General features: G+C 38.2%; 1 protein-coding gene across 1 annotated transcript; it reads right to left on the reverse strand.

The window, feature by feature from the left end:
• Window positions 1-5,317: 5,317 nt before the first annotated feature.
• LOC127103889 (uncharacterized) lies at window positions 5,318-8,025 on the reverse strand. The gene is made up of 2 exons (XM_051041127.1): window positions 7,906-8,025; window positions 5,318-6,013 (listed from the first exon to the last, which is right to left on the reverse strand). The coding sequence occupies exons 1-2, from the start codon at window positions 8,023-8,025 to the stop codon at window positions 5,318-5,320; spliced, it is 816 nt and encodes a 271-aa protein (XP_050897084.1).
• Window positions 8,026-16,577: the final 8,552 nt, after the last annotated feature.

The raw sequence follows: 16,577 nt of genomic DNA on the forward strand, positions 1-16,577 counted from the left end.
AATGACCTTAAATAGGGGAATTTGTAAGACCCTAATTTTGACACTAAGAACCCTCATGGAATCATATCATTTGCTTATTACATTGCCTCAAGGATCATAGCATGTTTGGCTCCTTTACCCTTGGGTTGGGACTTGTGTGAGTTAGTTTGAGACCACCAAGCATGCTTGAATTGTATATTATTGCTTTTCTTATTTTGTTTACTAATCAAAAGCACAAAAATATGTCACTAACCTCTTTTGTTTTGAAGCTCAAGCAATCATGAGATCCCCTGCTCCTAGGAGGCTCCTATGCCTATTGAAGTGGCTAGATGAAGATGAAAGCAAGCATGACAATGGTTCCCAAAGCTCTAAATCATCATATATGTCTCCCAAGTATCTCAATTTGTCAATTTGATCAAGATAATCCAAAGGGCTTGAGGATTGTTTCCCAAGGAAACCCTAATTCAACTATGCATTGATTGTGCCTTGCTCATGAAGCAACCTCAACCTATGATCAAATTCAATCAAGGGAAGTTCTTTCATTCATTATTTTATGCATATATGAGCCTACGTGAGTATCCTCAATCATTCATTCATTAAGATTTGAAGTTTGGCCTTGAGAAGTTGACCAGTCAAGTCATCTGACTAAATTGAAGATCCTTGAGACCTAACTTTTGATGTGTTTGTAGAATGAATATGACCCCAAGAGAAAAAATGTTCTTAATAACCATATGAACAACTTTCATGTTCATCAAAAATTCATTTGAAACTTGGAAGGTCATCATTCATTTCAAAACATTATAGGTCATTTTGACTGAAACCCTAATTTTGGGTCAACTTCCCAAGGACATAACTTCCTTATTTTGTATGATTTTGAGGTTAGACCAATTGCATTGGAAAGCTTAAGATGTTTACTTCAAATGTTATGTCTGACAAAGTTTCATAATCCTAAAAGAAACACATGTGATAATACAAAACATTATAGGTCACTTTGGACCAAACCATTGAATTTTGAAAATGTCCAACTTCAAGTGCCCATAACTTTCTCATTAAAAATCCAAATTATGCAAAATTTGAGTCCAAATTTATCATCTTGAAAAGATATAAAACTTTTATGTTGGAGGTGTTTCCATTTGAAGCTTTCATCAATGAAACAGAAGGGCTAGAAGTTGGTCACTTTTGGTAAAAAAATTCAAAGGAAACCTTGACATGTTTTGTACCCCAAACTTCAAGGCCAATTCTCATGCACACGAGTATTGCATCACTTTGCTTGCAGCTCAACTATAAATACATGCTCTCCCTCATTCAAATCTCAACCTTATGGTAATCTGAAACTCTGATGGAATCAAAACCTAACCTCACTCAAAGGAATTCCAATTTTCATTTCTCAATTTCAAGCTTGAATTTCAACACAATCAGTTGATCTTCAAGTCTTATTCCTTAACCTTGCATTCATATCACATCTGAAGATCAAATTGGAAGCAAAAGTTTGAAGGAATCGTGTTGTTCAAAGTTGCTCATCAAAGGTAAAACACCAAATTATTTTGATCTAAAGCTTGCTATACAATGTGAATTGCTTATGTTTAAACTGTTTTCTGAAGTCCTCGAGCAAGAGGCAGGCCAGTGGTGGTCCTGATTTCATGATTTGAAGCATTTCAGTTTGTATACCTGGATTTTCAAGCTCGGATTTCTCACTTAATAGAAACATTGAGCACAATCTAAGGTTTCAGGGGTGATTTACATCACCCAAGCTTCATTTTGGTACCACGTTTGCTTAATTTTCATTAACTTGCAAAAGCATGCGCGTGGTGGCCCGAAGTCGTTTGTTGGGCGGAGAATATGGTGGTTTCCACCACCATCCCCACGTGGATGAACCTGTGCCTTTGGATCTCACTCAAATGATCTAATCGTGGCCGTGTGTTTGGATGACTTGTTTTAAATGTTTTTGTTTCACGTTTGACTTATGACCATGGTACTCCAGCGCCTCTAAGCCATTGGATGTAGCCACGTAATTTAATGAATCCAATCCAAGTGCCCCTGATTTTTGGCATTTTCTAATTTCTGTTTTAATTTCTTCTAACTTCTTTTATTTTCAAAAATTCATAACTATTTTATTTGAAGTCATAAAAATATGAGACCAATGGGAAAAAATTTCTTGAAAAATCTAGTTTCTTAATCTGTTTTTTAATTATTTTTGTGAATTCATTTAATATATTTTATGAATTATTTTGTTTTTAATAGTTTTTAATTCATTTTAAATACTTTTTGATATCTGAAAATTCCAAAAATATTTTCTTAACACTTATGGATCATGATAAGTCTATGAAAAATAGTCTCATCAATTTCTTAATTGATTTGAGATTTATTTTTTGATTTTAATTCATTTGTGTTTTTTTTCTTTGTTTTTAATTGTTTTAAAATAGTTTTTGTATTCAAAAAATTGTTGAAAAAATTTGTCAAACCTTGTTTGACCATGTTACACCTATGATGATTCAATTGGACTTATTCAAGTTAATTTGAATTGAATTTGAGGTTTGACCATATTTCGTCCATTTTAATTTTGCATTTATTTTAATTTCAAAAATACCAAAAAAAATATGTTTGACTTGTTGACTTCTAATCTTCATTTCTCTTCTGTCTTACATTGGTTGATGATGATTTGATTCACATTTGATCATTGTGTTTTGATTACTTCATTTGAATTCTCCTTTTATCCATTTCATTTCATCTTCATCTTCTTCTTTTTATTTTGGCCAATGAGTTAATGATTTGTGGTTAGTCTTGACATATAAGAGGCTTAACCTTCTTTGATCCAATTCAAACTCAACTTGATCAAAGATCAAGTGAGTTGCTTTGTGTCCAAGATAGGTTGCTTCTTGGTCAAGCAAAAAACCTAAAGTCCATACAAGGTTTTCCTTCTTTTCTTTTAGCATGGCAACTTGTAGGAGCTTGGCTTACTAGTCATGATCTCTAACTTGTGTTTATTTGCCTATAGTTTTATTGACCGACCTCAGATAGGTGTGACTACTACATTAGTCCACTTACGATTGCTTAAAATAACGCTAAATTGTCTTATGACACACTAACATTAACTACTAACTACTAACTTTAATTCAAGCATTTAATTTCATGCAATTTACTTTAATGCAATTTACTTTAATGCAATTTATTTCTTCCTCATTTATTCATATTGCCTTTTAATTTGCTCACTTGAGCTCATATTTTATGTTTATGTCATTTTCCTTTTGCTCACTTGAGCTCATTATTGTGTATAAATATATTGTTGCTTTGTGTTTGTTTTGTCTTTGTTTGTGTGAACCCAATGCAAAAAGGAGAAATGACTTAGAATTAGGATCTTACCTATGCTTAAACGAGTTCAAGAGCAACTAGGCCTCATGCCTTTAGAATGATAAAATTGTTCAAGAGCAACTAGGCCTCATGCCTTTAGAATGATAAAATTGTTGAAGAGCAACTAGGCCTCATGCCTTTAGAATTCTAAATCTTAAAGTTAACTTTAAAGGACACCTAATCTAAACTCATTCTTTGTCAATTCCTCTTATTGTGTTGTGAGCTTTTTGATGTTTGTTCTTGTGTGATAGGCCATCTTGAGATAGTAAGAAGGACCATTGTCATGAGTAGCCAAGTTAAGAGAGACAATCCAAAGGGAGATCATAGGAGCTTGAATATAATATTTGTTGGATTTCTTGTTGCTTGCTAAGTCCAAAGGAAAGGAGCATCTTGAATCATCTTTATGATTTCAAGAAAAGGAACTCCAAGGGTTTTATCTCTTCTCTTATCTTTGCATGTTTAGGACTAGCCCTTCTCTTCTTCTCTCCACTCTAACCCAAGCCAAACTCATTTTGTGCAAACTTTGACATTATTTTCAAAATAGAAACCTAGGCCTTATGCCTTTGACTTTTCAAAATCTTTTCATGAATACTCACTGTGAATGAACTTTAAGTCAACTTTGACCTTATTTTTGTGAATACATAACTTGTAAATACAACTCACTTCGAGTGATTTTTTGTGGTTCCAGTGGCCACCTTTGTTAAAACTTTTCATAAACATTAGTCATAGGTTTGAGTTATCATAGTGGTTGATGTAAACCTCACCTTATCCTTAGCGATTGGAATATCATTCTTCCATACTTATTATAGGGTTAACCCCTCACTAGTATGTTGAAGCTCTCCTCACATGATGGATTGTTGGTTTAGGTTGAGTTTTCTCCCTTTGATAACAAAAGACCTTAAGGCTTTTGATCAAATCAATTCACCAATCTTTTGAGATTTTTACCCCGAACTACGAGGTTTTGATCCTACCTTTGTGATGGTACGTAGGCAATGGGTTCATCCATTCAAACAAAAAAATTGTAAATATAATGTATATTCTTTTCTCATCTCCATAATCTTGTTTGCACAAATATTTTCACAAATACCAACCTACAATACATTTTACAAAAAGGGCTCCCTTAGAGTACTAAGGATGTTTTTGGTGCTTAAAACCTTCCCATTTCATAACCAACCCCCTTACCCAGATCTCTGACATTTTTATTAGTTTTTGATTTGATAAAACTTCTTACTTGGCTTTTGTTCGCTTTTTAGCCTTTCCTTTGGACAAATAAAAGTGCGGTGGCGACTCGAATTGTATGTTTACATTTGGTTTAGTCAATAAATCATAAGGTAACGAATACCCCGCTACACATAGTAATGGTCTCTGGGATACCAAACCTATACACGATATGCCTCTAAATGAATTTGATCACCACCTCTTGGTCCACCTTTACCAGAGGGATAACTTCGTCCCACTTGGTGAAATAGTCTATCCCGACTAGGATAAACTTCTGTTGCTTCGACGAGGGCGGTCGAGTTTCTCCAATGATGTCTAAAGCCCACCCCCTAAAAAGCCATGGTTTGATGGTATCATGAAACTCGCTTGCTGAGTTATGTTGAATATCCGCACGTCTTTGACTTTCCTGGCATCCTTTGGCAAACTTGATGTAATCCTTCAACATGCTGGGCTAGTAAACTCCTTGTCGGAACCTCAACCATTTCATCTTATGGCCTGCTTGGTGGGCGCCACAGGCTCCACTGTAGACTTCGTATATGTCTAAGTATGCTTTAGTATCTCCCTTGCATTTGAGTAGTAACCCTTCTGGTGTCTTCTTTAGCAGTTCGTTTCCTGACCACACGTAGCTCAAAGCCCTATATTTGGTTTTCCTGTCAGTAGTTCCGATTGGATTCTCCAAATATTCTATAATTGGCTTTCTCTAGTTTGATGGTGTCGAACTGTTGATAGTAAAAAATCCATGTTCCCATGCCTATTCGACTTCACATGTTTCTTAACACTCTTCATCGAGCTCCCCACCACGACTGACGTTCTCTTTGAGGATGTCTTCCGTTGGGGGCGTACTTGACACCAATTTTCCTCGAACCTCGATCAGATCTTGTAACTCCGACTTAGACATCTTATACCTTGAAGCGACTTGGGCTAGCTCGTTATCCTCTTGGTTCTCGCCTCTAGGCACATGTCTTATGTCTGCAACTTCGAAATGTTCTAGTAACCGTGTTGCAGTCACAAAATATTTCAGCAGACTCCCCTTGATGCACTTATATTCGCATGTGACTTGCTTTATTATCAACTCTGAGTCTCCCCTTACTTCGATTCGGCTGGCCCCCATTCCTTTTAAAAGCTGAAGACCCACTATTAAGGCCTCATATTCGGCTTCGTTGTTAGAACACTTTTCCATGATCCTGTACTTAAACATCGTCGGACCCACCCGAGGGGATGCTATCAATACCCCGACTCCTGTTCCGTCTTTATGACTAAATCCATCAAAATATATACGCCATGGTGTGGTATCAACCACATTCATGGGTGATTCGACCATGGCATGATCCACTATAAAATCCGCCACGATCTGGCCTTTCATGGCTTTTAAAGGCTTGAAAGTTAGAGAAAACTCTGTCAACGCCAATGCCCATTTCCCAATTCTACTATGTAGAATAGGCTTAGACAACACATGTTTAATAATATCCTAACGAGATGAAACATAAACATCAACTGGTTTAATATATTGTTTTAATTTCATACAGGCAAAGTACAAACACAGACATAGTTTTTCTATGAGATTGTACCTAGTTTCAGCATCTACCAACATTCTACTGAGGTAATATATGGGCCTTTCGACACCATTACAATCCTCTTGGGCTAACATGCTTCCTATAGTTGTATCATATGCATCAATATATAAACTCATACTTTTATTTCTACTGGGGGGCAACAAGATATGAGGCTTAGTAAGATACCCCTTGATCGCGTCGAAATCCTCTTTTTGTTCAGGGCCCTAGTGAAAGTCACTCTCCTTCTTAATTTTAAGTAGCGGAGAAAACACCTTTGTTTTACCACTTAGATTCGAGATGAACCTTCTTAAGAAGTTTATTTTCCCCAACAAAGACTGGAGCTATTTCTTTGTAGATGGGCTTTTGAGGTCTAAGATCGCCTTCGTCTTGTTCTGATTAATCTCTATACCTCGTTTGTGTACCATAAATCCCAGGAAGTCACCTGCGTGCACCCCAAAAGCATACTTCAATGGATTCATTTTCAATCCATATTTCCTCATTCTATCAAACGAGGGTCTAATTGTAGTCGGAGTATCCATCAAGTAAGCTCAGATACTCAAAACCTGCGGCTGATTCAACCAACATTTCCACCACAGGCATCGAATATTCATCCTTTGGTGTGGTGTTGTTTAGATCTCTGAAATCTATACAAATCCTATTAGTTCTGTTTTTCTTGATGACAGATACTATGTTGGCCAGCCATTCGACATACCTTGCCATTCTTATGAAACGACTTTTTAGGAGTCTTTAGATTTCTTGATTGATCTTCGAAGTAACGTTCGGAGCAAGCAGTCGAGGGTGTTGCTTCACCAGTTTCTTCCTAGGTTGGATAGGCAGTCGATGTTCTACTACACTTCGATCCAAACCTGGCATTTCATTATAATACCAGGAAAATCAGTCCTTGTATTCGGTCAATACCTCAACTAGTTTTTCCTTCATCTTTGACCCCACCTTAGTACTTATGTAGGTTAGTCTTTTGGTGGTTCCATTTCCCAAGTCGATCTCTTCGAGGGGGTCTTGCGCTTGCATCTTCTGGGACTCATTTTGTGGGTTCTTTTCGAACCCCAAAGGCTCATTGTCATATATACAATTAATTCTCCGGCTTTCTGAAGCTGTTGTCTGGTCTAGTTGACCATCATCTAGACCTTCGGTCCCATAGGCCAAATTCTAGAGTCTCTTCCTTTCCAAAATTTACTTTCTCTTGTTTTTAGCCAAATAGGCCGAAATTCGAGCCAGGCTTTCTGACTTAGCAGTCATCTTTGTCGACTGCTGGCCACCCTATAGGTGGAATTCCTGTCTCTGATCCTGTGTCTTCCACGTTATCCCAAATGAAACCACGATCAGGGTCCAAGTTCAGAACTCAACCAGTATTGACGAAAGTATAAGATCTTGATTCATTATCACATGGCGCTATATTCGCCAAATGTTGGTCAAACAACCTTTTGGAACCCTTGTCATCGACCCGGTAATAGCTTTGGTCGGCTTCAATATTCTCTATGATGCCGTCTTTTCTCCATATTATAAGCCTTTGGTGGACCGTTGATGGAACAACCCCTATTCCATGGATCCATTCTCGACCCAGGAGTAAGTTGAAGTTAGCTTTTGAATCTATTACCATGATTAGTGTTGAACGTGTTGTCGTGCCTACCTTGAGGTCGACATGAACCACCCCCATTATGTTGTTGGTTTTTCCTTTATAATTTGAAAGGGCCGTGTTGTGCTATCGGAGATCTTCATCTACCTTTCACTTTCTCTTGAACAGAGTATAGGGCATTAGATTGACTGCAGCACCTCCGTCGATAAAAACCTTATTCATCGCCATTCCATCCACCTTAGCCTTGATGAATAATGGTTTTAAATGGTATATCATCCCAGGACTGGGCCTTTCAAACATTGCTTTCTGCTCTTCCACCACGCCTCTATTCATGGCATAGTAGCATAAAGGCTTTCCTCCCTCTGCTTCATCTAGTACAAAGTCTCCCTTTGTTTTCAAAAACTTTAGATACCATGTCGTATTCGGCTGGTAGTACCGACATAATGCTACAGTTTACGATAAAATCATCACCATAGATATCGTCGTTGTTTTTGCCGTACATATCCTCGTTGAATTCTTCATCATATTGAGGAGAATATTCAGGATCATCTTCCTCTGGTTGAGGAGAGTACTCCGGCTCCTCATCCTTCAATTTTTCCTCGCTTCGTGGCTTTCCCTAGATCTCTGACGAACATTCCACGTTCTGAGTAGCTATCATCGCCTTCTTTCTGGTCGAGTCGACGGTCATGGCCACTGTCTGATTGGCCACCATTTTTGTAAGTTCTTTGACCTTTGACATCTATTCATTTTGTCCAGCAATCTCCGAAGTCTTTGATTGTGGGGTGGTGTAGCGGTAAATCCATGATCATCAAGCTATTGACAAGCTAGAGATCAAATAACAAGAGTCGCCACCGCGTTTTTATTGTTTCCAAGGGAAAAGGGAAGAAGTACGAACAAAACCCAAAAGTAAGAAGTTTTCAAATCAAAACTAATAAAATGTCAGAGATTACAGGTAAGGGGGTTGGTTACACAGAGGGAAGGTGTTAGCACCCAAAGTGTCCTAGGTACTCCTAGGGAGCCCTTTTTGTGTGCATATGTACTTGGTACAAAGTGATGTTTACAAACAAATAGAATGGGGGGATGAGAAAATAATTCTTTAATTATATTTTTGTGTTTGACAAGACCTTCAGTCTTGTGCCTACGTACCAACATAAAAATGAGGGATCAAAACCTCGTAGTTCATGATACAAATTTTAAAGTGGATGCATTGTTTTTAACAAAAATTAAGTTTGAAAGGCACAAAGGCCTAAAAATGGTTTGAATGAGTTAGTTCTTTTTGGCTTTTTGAAACTTTAAGTCAAGTATAGTTAAATTTTATTTACAAGTTTGATTTAAGAAAAGAATTTTAAAAATGCAATGGCATAAGGCCAAAGTTTCTATCTTTTTGCAAAAAGTGGTCTAAGTTTAGAACAAAAGTAGTTCACCCAAAGAAGATTTTGAAAAATGGAGGGAGAGATTTTGAAATTAAATAAATGGGTAGAAGATTAAGAGACTATCCTATGTACAAAATTAAAAGTTTTAGAGTTGAAAAGATCTGACCAAATGGGTAGCAATCCAATAGACAAGAATGTCAATAGAAACCCAGAATTCCCTTAGACTTTTTAGAATCAAGCAACACACAAATGCACAATTATATTATCTTGAAGAGCAAGGATTCAAATAAATATGGCCACATCCAAGCGTATCCATTCCATGATCTTCTTCAAAGTAGCCCATGTAACAGATGAATTCCATAAGTCACAGGTTCAAAATAACAGCTTCATAATGATCATGTTGCAGATGAACTTAGAGATGTCTTCAAAGATGTATCAGATAAATTTCAAATTGCAAGCACTTGGTTTCTCAACAAGTTGGCATTGGCCAAGTCCTTTAGCATAGGAAGGCTGCCTAGATTCTAAGTCCATTTGTCCAAGATCAAGCCAACAATCCACACAAAAGTCTTTTAGGGTTTTTTTTATTATTATGAACATTAATGGTCAAAGACCACACAAACAATCAAAGTATACACAAACAAAATATATCACACAATATGGTCCAAATGGACAAAGTAAAAATTGCATTAACATAAATAATTAGAATGATATGAACAATGGCAAATGTATAAAAGCTAGAATTAAATGGCATTAAAGTAAAGGGCTTGAAATTAAAAGTTAGTAGTTAATAGGTTAAAAATTAGTATTGTTTTGCTTTTGCTTTTTAATTGAAGTCATTCTTTGGAGAACACTCAACCAAATTATCACAAGCATGGATCCTTGGACCAAGACATCTTTCAAAGGAAGGAAAAAAGACCAATTTTCCACACAATACCATGAAAGAGGGGAGACTTACAATCTCACTAACTAGAATGCTTATGCCTTTTATTTCACAAATTTAGCATTATGTTAAGCAATCTTAATTGGGCTTATGTAGAAGTCACAACTATTTGAGGTCGGGGAATAAAATTTTGGTGTTAATGCATGTTAGAGACATCGTATAGTGGACTATGCTCATGAAACATACCACACACAAAAAGAAGATGCAAAAGGTGTGGGCTAATCTCATCCATACTCATGTCAATTTTTCAATCAACTAGCCTTAGGATTATGAGATATCATAGGTCAAATGGAATGAATGAATGAAGAAAGGGAATAAGATGAAGTGGGAGGGGAATGGATCAAAACACAAATTGGTCAAAGGAGGACTTTTACTAAATTAATATCATCCATTCATTTTGGGAGATGGAATGTACATTCCATCAATCCCCTAAATCCAATGATTTTAATTTGACAAAGTCAAATCAACCTTGACCAAGGCCCAACAACAAGTGTCAAACATAAACAAGTCATCACAATTGGTCAACAAATTTATTTGGCATTTATTCAAATTAAAAATACTAAAATAGTGCATTTAAATTAAATATGGTTTGTCCAATTCCTAAAATCTCATCAAAACACTAAAGAAATGGTCATGAGATTTATCATAGGTCAAACAAGGTCAAAGGACCTTGGAGAAAAAATTTCATAATTTTTGGACATTTAAAATATTTTTAAACAATTAAAAACAAATGCAAAATCAATTAATTCATGAAAAATACTAATAATGATCCTAAAAAAAATTTAATTCATAATATGAAAGAGAAAAATATTTGAATTTTTTTGGTGAAAGTCCCATATATTTTGGATCAGTATTAAATTTAATATGAATTATTGGAAATAATGCATTTAAAATGAAAATTAAGATATCAGAAAAAACATGGACCACTTTATCTCCCTCATTAATTGAGGTGGCAGATCAAGTGGTGGAAAACGCGTTATCCACGATGGACATTAGTCAGTGCGTCATAACATTGGTAATTCAAATGCACGCTCCAGATTAAAACAAATCAAGAGGATCATGTGGCTCAGAACCATCCAGCACACCACCGACGGCGAAGGACCGGTTGTCTTCTCCGGCGAACCTCGTCGGACTGGTTCAGTCATAACCATCACCAAAATTAAAAATGATGACATGATTTCAAAGTAAAAATGGAACTGAGTTCGAATCTAGCCTCAATTCACTCTAACTCCAAGTATATTGAGAGATACATGGAGTTGAAATTTGAGGTACATGAACTGAGTTGCTTCGATTTGGCCTCTAAGCAACTCAACCTTCTTGCCTACATTGGTAGGACTTCAGACAACCAAAGAATCAATAGAATTGAGCAAGAATTAGAGAGAATCGAAGAGATCAAAATTTCTGGAAAAGACCTTCAATGGAGATCTAGATTCAACTGATCTTGCTCTTGCTCGTGCTTGATCTCACTCCAAATGCTTGCAGAAGAAGGATTGAATGCTCAAAAGGCTGTGGATTCCTGGAGATTTGAATTTCAAAACAGTGGAAATTCAAACTCAAATTCAAGTGAATTTCTCACGTTTATCCTTTGCAATATGAGGGTTAGAGTTAAGGGATCAAAGCTGGTGCGAATGTGTGTGAAATGTTGAGCATATGAGGCTCTATTTATAGCTAAATCCATTGCTTTTTGCACACTTGAATTCACTTTCCAAATTTTGTCATTGATGATGCATGGGTGCATGGGCACGCATAGGCCCATAAAATCATTGCCATAAGTCCACAAATGAGTGTGAGATAGTCCGAATTTAGCTTGGATTGCAAGGCAAGTGTACATTTTGATTTGAAGTTTGATCCTTGCCAAGTGATGACACCATGTTCATGCCATGCCAACCTATGCATTCCTTGTCCAAAATGAATGAATTTAAGCTCTTTGGAAAGGTGAGATCAAGAGGAATAACTTTCATCTTCAATACTTTTCCATTTGGAGTTTTTAACTTGAAGAAATTTGAGGTGGAAGTTTGGAAAGTTTTGACATATCAAAAATTTTCTAAGTGTCAAGCAATATGTCTCAATATTCCACCTTGCTTAACTTTTTATATGAGCTTCAAATGAGAAAAGTGTCTTCATCAAAGTTATATCTCTATCAAATAAATTCAAAATGGTCACCAATTTCATGTCATTTGGATTTGAAATGATAGAGTTATGCATTTGTGAAGTTTGGAAAAATCACTTGATCAATGGTATAGGTCAAAAGTGACCTATAATGTAACCTCATATCACATGCTCAAAAAATTTGAATTATCTCCCACTCCAAACATAAAGGTTGAAGTAGACACATTGAGTTTGATTGTGAAACTTGGAAATCTTTCATCTCATAAAAATTGAGCAAGTTATGGCCTTGGGAAGTTGACTTTCAAATTAGGGTTTAGACAAAATGACCTATAATGTTTCAACATAGAAAATGATTTTCCAAGAAAACCTAGCTCTAGATATAAACATGAAAGTTTTTTGGAATGTCATTTAGAGTAAGTTTTCTCTTGGAAGAATTTTCATATAGTGAAAATTGTAGGAGATAGGGTCTATGGAGACCCAGTTTTGATCAGATGAATTCATCTGGCCAACCACCATCAACCAACTTGCTAACTTCCAATTCTCTTGAATTTTTTGGCTCATGGTAGATCATATATATGCATAAGATGATATACTTTAAAGTGTCCCTTGATAAATTTGATCAATTGGTGAGATAGCTTGTTGGAGAAATTACTCAAGATACCCATTCAAACTAAGGTTTCCAAGGCAAATCACCCTCAAACTCTTGAAGAAAACTTGATCAATATAACATGTAGAGAACATTGGGAATCATATATGATGCTCATAAACATTCTTGGATAAATTCTTGGTTGTGCCTTTTGTTCATGAGGGTCTCAAACCCTAGATGTGAACTTGATAGATCAATGAAGATCATGCCCTTCATACAAAAGAGTTAGTCAAATGCAAAGACATATTTTTGGTATTTTGGCTAGTGAAATGATAAAATACAAGTATGATATAATCACAAAGTGCTTGGTGATCTCTCCCAAAACAAACCCAATGAAAGAGGGGTAATGAGGATGCCAAGGTATGATCCCAATACTAATGCTTATGATGGAATTGCATGAGGGATCTTAGGGTCAAAATTGGGGTGTTACAGGTGGTAACAGCTTTCCCAGCTTTTTTGTTTTGCTGGTGGCGTCTCCACTGTGTCCTAGTCATATGATTCTTTCCTTTGTAGTTAGGAGAGATTGTGTAGCCTCTCCTCTTCTCTGGAGACGTTGCCTCTTTCTCCAACACCCTTCATTTTGGCTTCTTGTCCCTCTTCTAATTGACAGATTCTATCCATTTCTCCTATGGAACATCAGTTGGAGGAATGAATGTCTTCGGGCGGGGACATTGAAATTGCCTTATGTACTCTTCGTTTCGTTGAGGTGCTCCTTTCCTGTCGCACACGAATCGTGGGACAACAGGCTTTTCCTCCTTCACGGCCTTGTTGTCGGCCTCCAGTTTTTCGGCGGTTTTCTCGTTGAATACCGTGTTGCATTTCAGGCATAACAGAGCCTTTGATCCCTTATCCTTGCACTTCTCCTGGAAGTCAGAAAAACGTTTGCCAGGCTAGGGATATGCCGACTCGGGCCTTGTTTGGTCTTTGACTCCTAAATCTTCAGTAGTTTCGACCATCATTACTTCAAATGATTCAGCTAACGAGGTTGCATTGAGAACATCAATGAGACCATCACTAGTCTCCACCATCATGCACTCTAGAGGCTCTGCATACAACACTTCTTCCGCCTTCAAAGGTTCAGAATCCACCTGCATTTTTGGCCTTTAGCCAAACTGGAGCCTTCCTTCTTTCAGAGCTTTCTGCACCAAATCCCTAAAAAGAACACATTGGTGAGTTTTATGACCAAGGAAATTATGAAATTTACAAAATCCCCTTTTCTTCTTCTGTTCTAGAGGAGGGTCTTTTAAACCCTGAGGGACGATAATCTGTCCATCTTTTACCAATAGATCAAAGATCTCGTCGCATTTAGACACGTCGAACGTATAAGTCTTAGCGACGTATTTATTTGTTCTCTCTAGTTCGACAGGGTTTTTCTCATTCGATGGTTTCAAAACCTTGCATGCATATGGAGGTTCGGGCTTAAGTTCCTCTATGTTAACCTCACTCCTTTCGACTATATATTCGTCGTCGGAAGAGCCTCATTCAACTGCGATGTAGGACACTTTCTCTTTTTTATGATATCGACTCGCCTTAGACTTTTCAGCTTTCAAGCGTTCGATACGTCGAACCCTATCGGCCAATTGCGCCATATCCCTAAGATACTGGGTATCCAACTTCTTCCTTATAGAATAATCTAGACCCCTAGTCAACATCTCGACTAGTTCGTGTTCAGGGACTTGAGTAAAGCTAGCTAGTTCAGGTACTGATCCATTGACTCAACGACCTTTCGCTTAACGCTAGCTAGTTTCTTAAGGATGATCTTTGATTGTCCCATGTAAGATTGTTCATGGAACAACCTTTCCAATTGCATCCATGTTTGGATCGACTGTGGAGGTAGCATTGTGAACCATGTAAACACATTTTTCGTAAGAGAACTTGGGAAGTATTTTAACTTCAAGTCCTCATTGTTTTCTCTGTCACCAACCTCGGTCTGGTACCTCGCCACATGCTCAACGATGGATTCTTCAGTATCCCCTGCGAACTTAGCTAACTTAGGGACTTTCCATCCCCTTGGAAATTCTGTCTGTAAGACAAAATCTGGTAGAGGCGAGGAGCATGTCGGTCGCTGGAGGCAAGTACTTACTCCGTTTCTCACCATGATCTGTTTGATGATAGCCTCTAGGTTTTGTTCCCCGTATGGCTGCGTCGTGTCGAACTTGTCGAACTACCTGGTCTGGATCTTGGTTACGGTTAACCAGTACCACGGGGGGCCTTCGTGCCACCCTTGGGATGTGTTCAAACTTCGGGTATTCTTGTTCGACAGTATCGTCTGTCATCTCCTCTTGTCGAATCGAAGTCTCTGGTCGAGGAGGAGGCGTGGGATTTTGACACACTTGAGCCCTTAGAGCTCCCAAAAAGTCTCCAATCCTAGTCATTTGGGTCGCCAACTGTTGATAGCTCTGCATCGAATCCTGGATCAAAGGCCTTAAAATAGTACCTATTTGCTGAGTTAGCATGTGTACCATTTCATGGTTACTTTCGTCCATTTGTTGTCCCATAACGACAGCGGAGCTTGACGTAAAAGTTGGGACTGATTGAGACGTCAATCCGAACCCTGGGGGTCGACCAAATGGGGTTGTCAAAGGTCCAAACCCCGGATAATGAGGGAATGGCGATGGCGAGGTATCGTTGTAAGTCGAACCGAGGTTATGCATGTTTTCCATAAACTCCGTTGGCATTCCCAACGTTCTTTGTATATGAGCTGTGTAACTGGGCATATGTGTCGCATCCGCGAAAAACAACCGGCGGGCTAAAACAAAACAAACAGAGCCGCCATCGTGCGTTATTTATCCCAAAAGAGGGAAAGGAAACGCTCGAAGTAAACCTGGAAAAGACATGGTCTCGCGACCAAAGAGAATGGGATCGGGAGTCAGTTATGCGAAGGGAAGGTATTAGCACCCCTACGCATCCGTCGTACTCGACGGGATCCACGCTCAAAAGATAGAACAAGGTTGCTAAAACAAACATCACACACACACACACTGAAGACAACACAGGTGGAGGAAGAGGGGAGAGGGCTCGCTAGGACATCGCATCCTATGCCTACGTATCTCATCTGGAATGAGAATCAGAGCTACCGTAGTTCGGCTCACGCACGCCGAAACAAAATACACGCACAAACGCTGAGACGTCAAAGCAAACACACAAACAGGCAAACATGGAAACCGAATGCCAATCGTTGGACTTACATCAGCTTCCGAACCAAACAAACCCACACTGGAAACCAAATGCCACTTGATGGACTTATATCAGACTCCAAGCACACAACAAGAGGATACGGAATGCCAATTGTTGGGCTTACATCCATCTCACACACACAAGACGAAACAAACAACAAGTTACTAAGGAGTCGGGAACTCGAGCCTAACAACTGTCAAGCAAACACACACAAAAAGAAAAAGGGTGCCCGGAGAGATCTCGTACGACCTCCTGCCTACGTACCTCATCTGGTATGAGGATCAGGGCAACGTAGTTCCCCTTAACAGGGGAGAAACTTTCTCCTAACCAGAGACTGGGAAATGACCAACTAGAAGGGAGACTGACTCGAGCCTAATAGTTATCATGTATTCCACAATGGTCCTAGGTTGAGTTTTCTATCTACTTGCACAGGCTGCAAGCTAATCCTAAACAGGCAAAGCAAAGCATGCAAGCACAGTCAAAACAAAGTAAACATACACAAATAGCACACACTATATACAGACAAAGGTGGGCTCACACAAGGGTTAGGCTGCAAAAGCAAGCCAACTGTAATCAGATGATGTTAGCTCTTAACCCTAACATTGAGAGTTAGGGTGAAGCAGATGAAATAGGAAGTGAG

This window comes from Lathyrus oleraceus, chromosome 7 (genome assembly GCF_024323335.1).
Source record: "Lathyrus oleraceus cultivar Zhongwan6 chromosome 7, CAAS_Psat_ZW6_1.0, whole genome shotgun sequence".
NCBI lineage: Eukaryota > Viridiplantae > Streptophyta > Magnoliopsida > Fabales > Fabaceae > Lathyrus > Lathyrus oleraceus.

Coding starts and splice junctions, on each gene's coding strand:
- LOC127103889 (XM_051041127.1), bottom strand. CDS start 8,025: ATGAATAGAGGCGTGGTGGAAGAGCAGAAAGCAATGTTTGAAAGGCCC. Junction 6,014..7,905: donor ATGGAATGGCGATGAATAAG/GTTTTTATCGAC, acceptor TCATCTCGTTAG/GATATTATTAAACATGTGTT.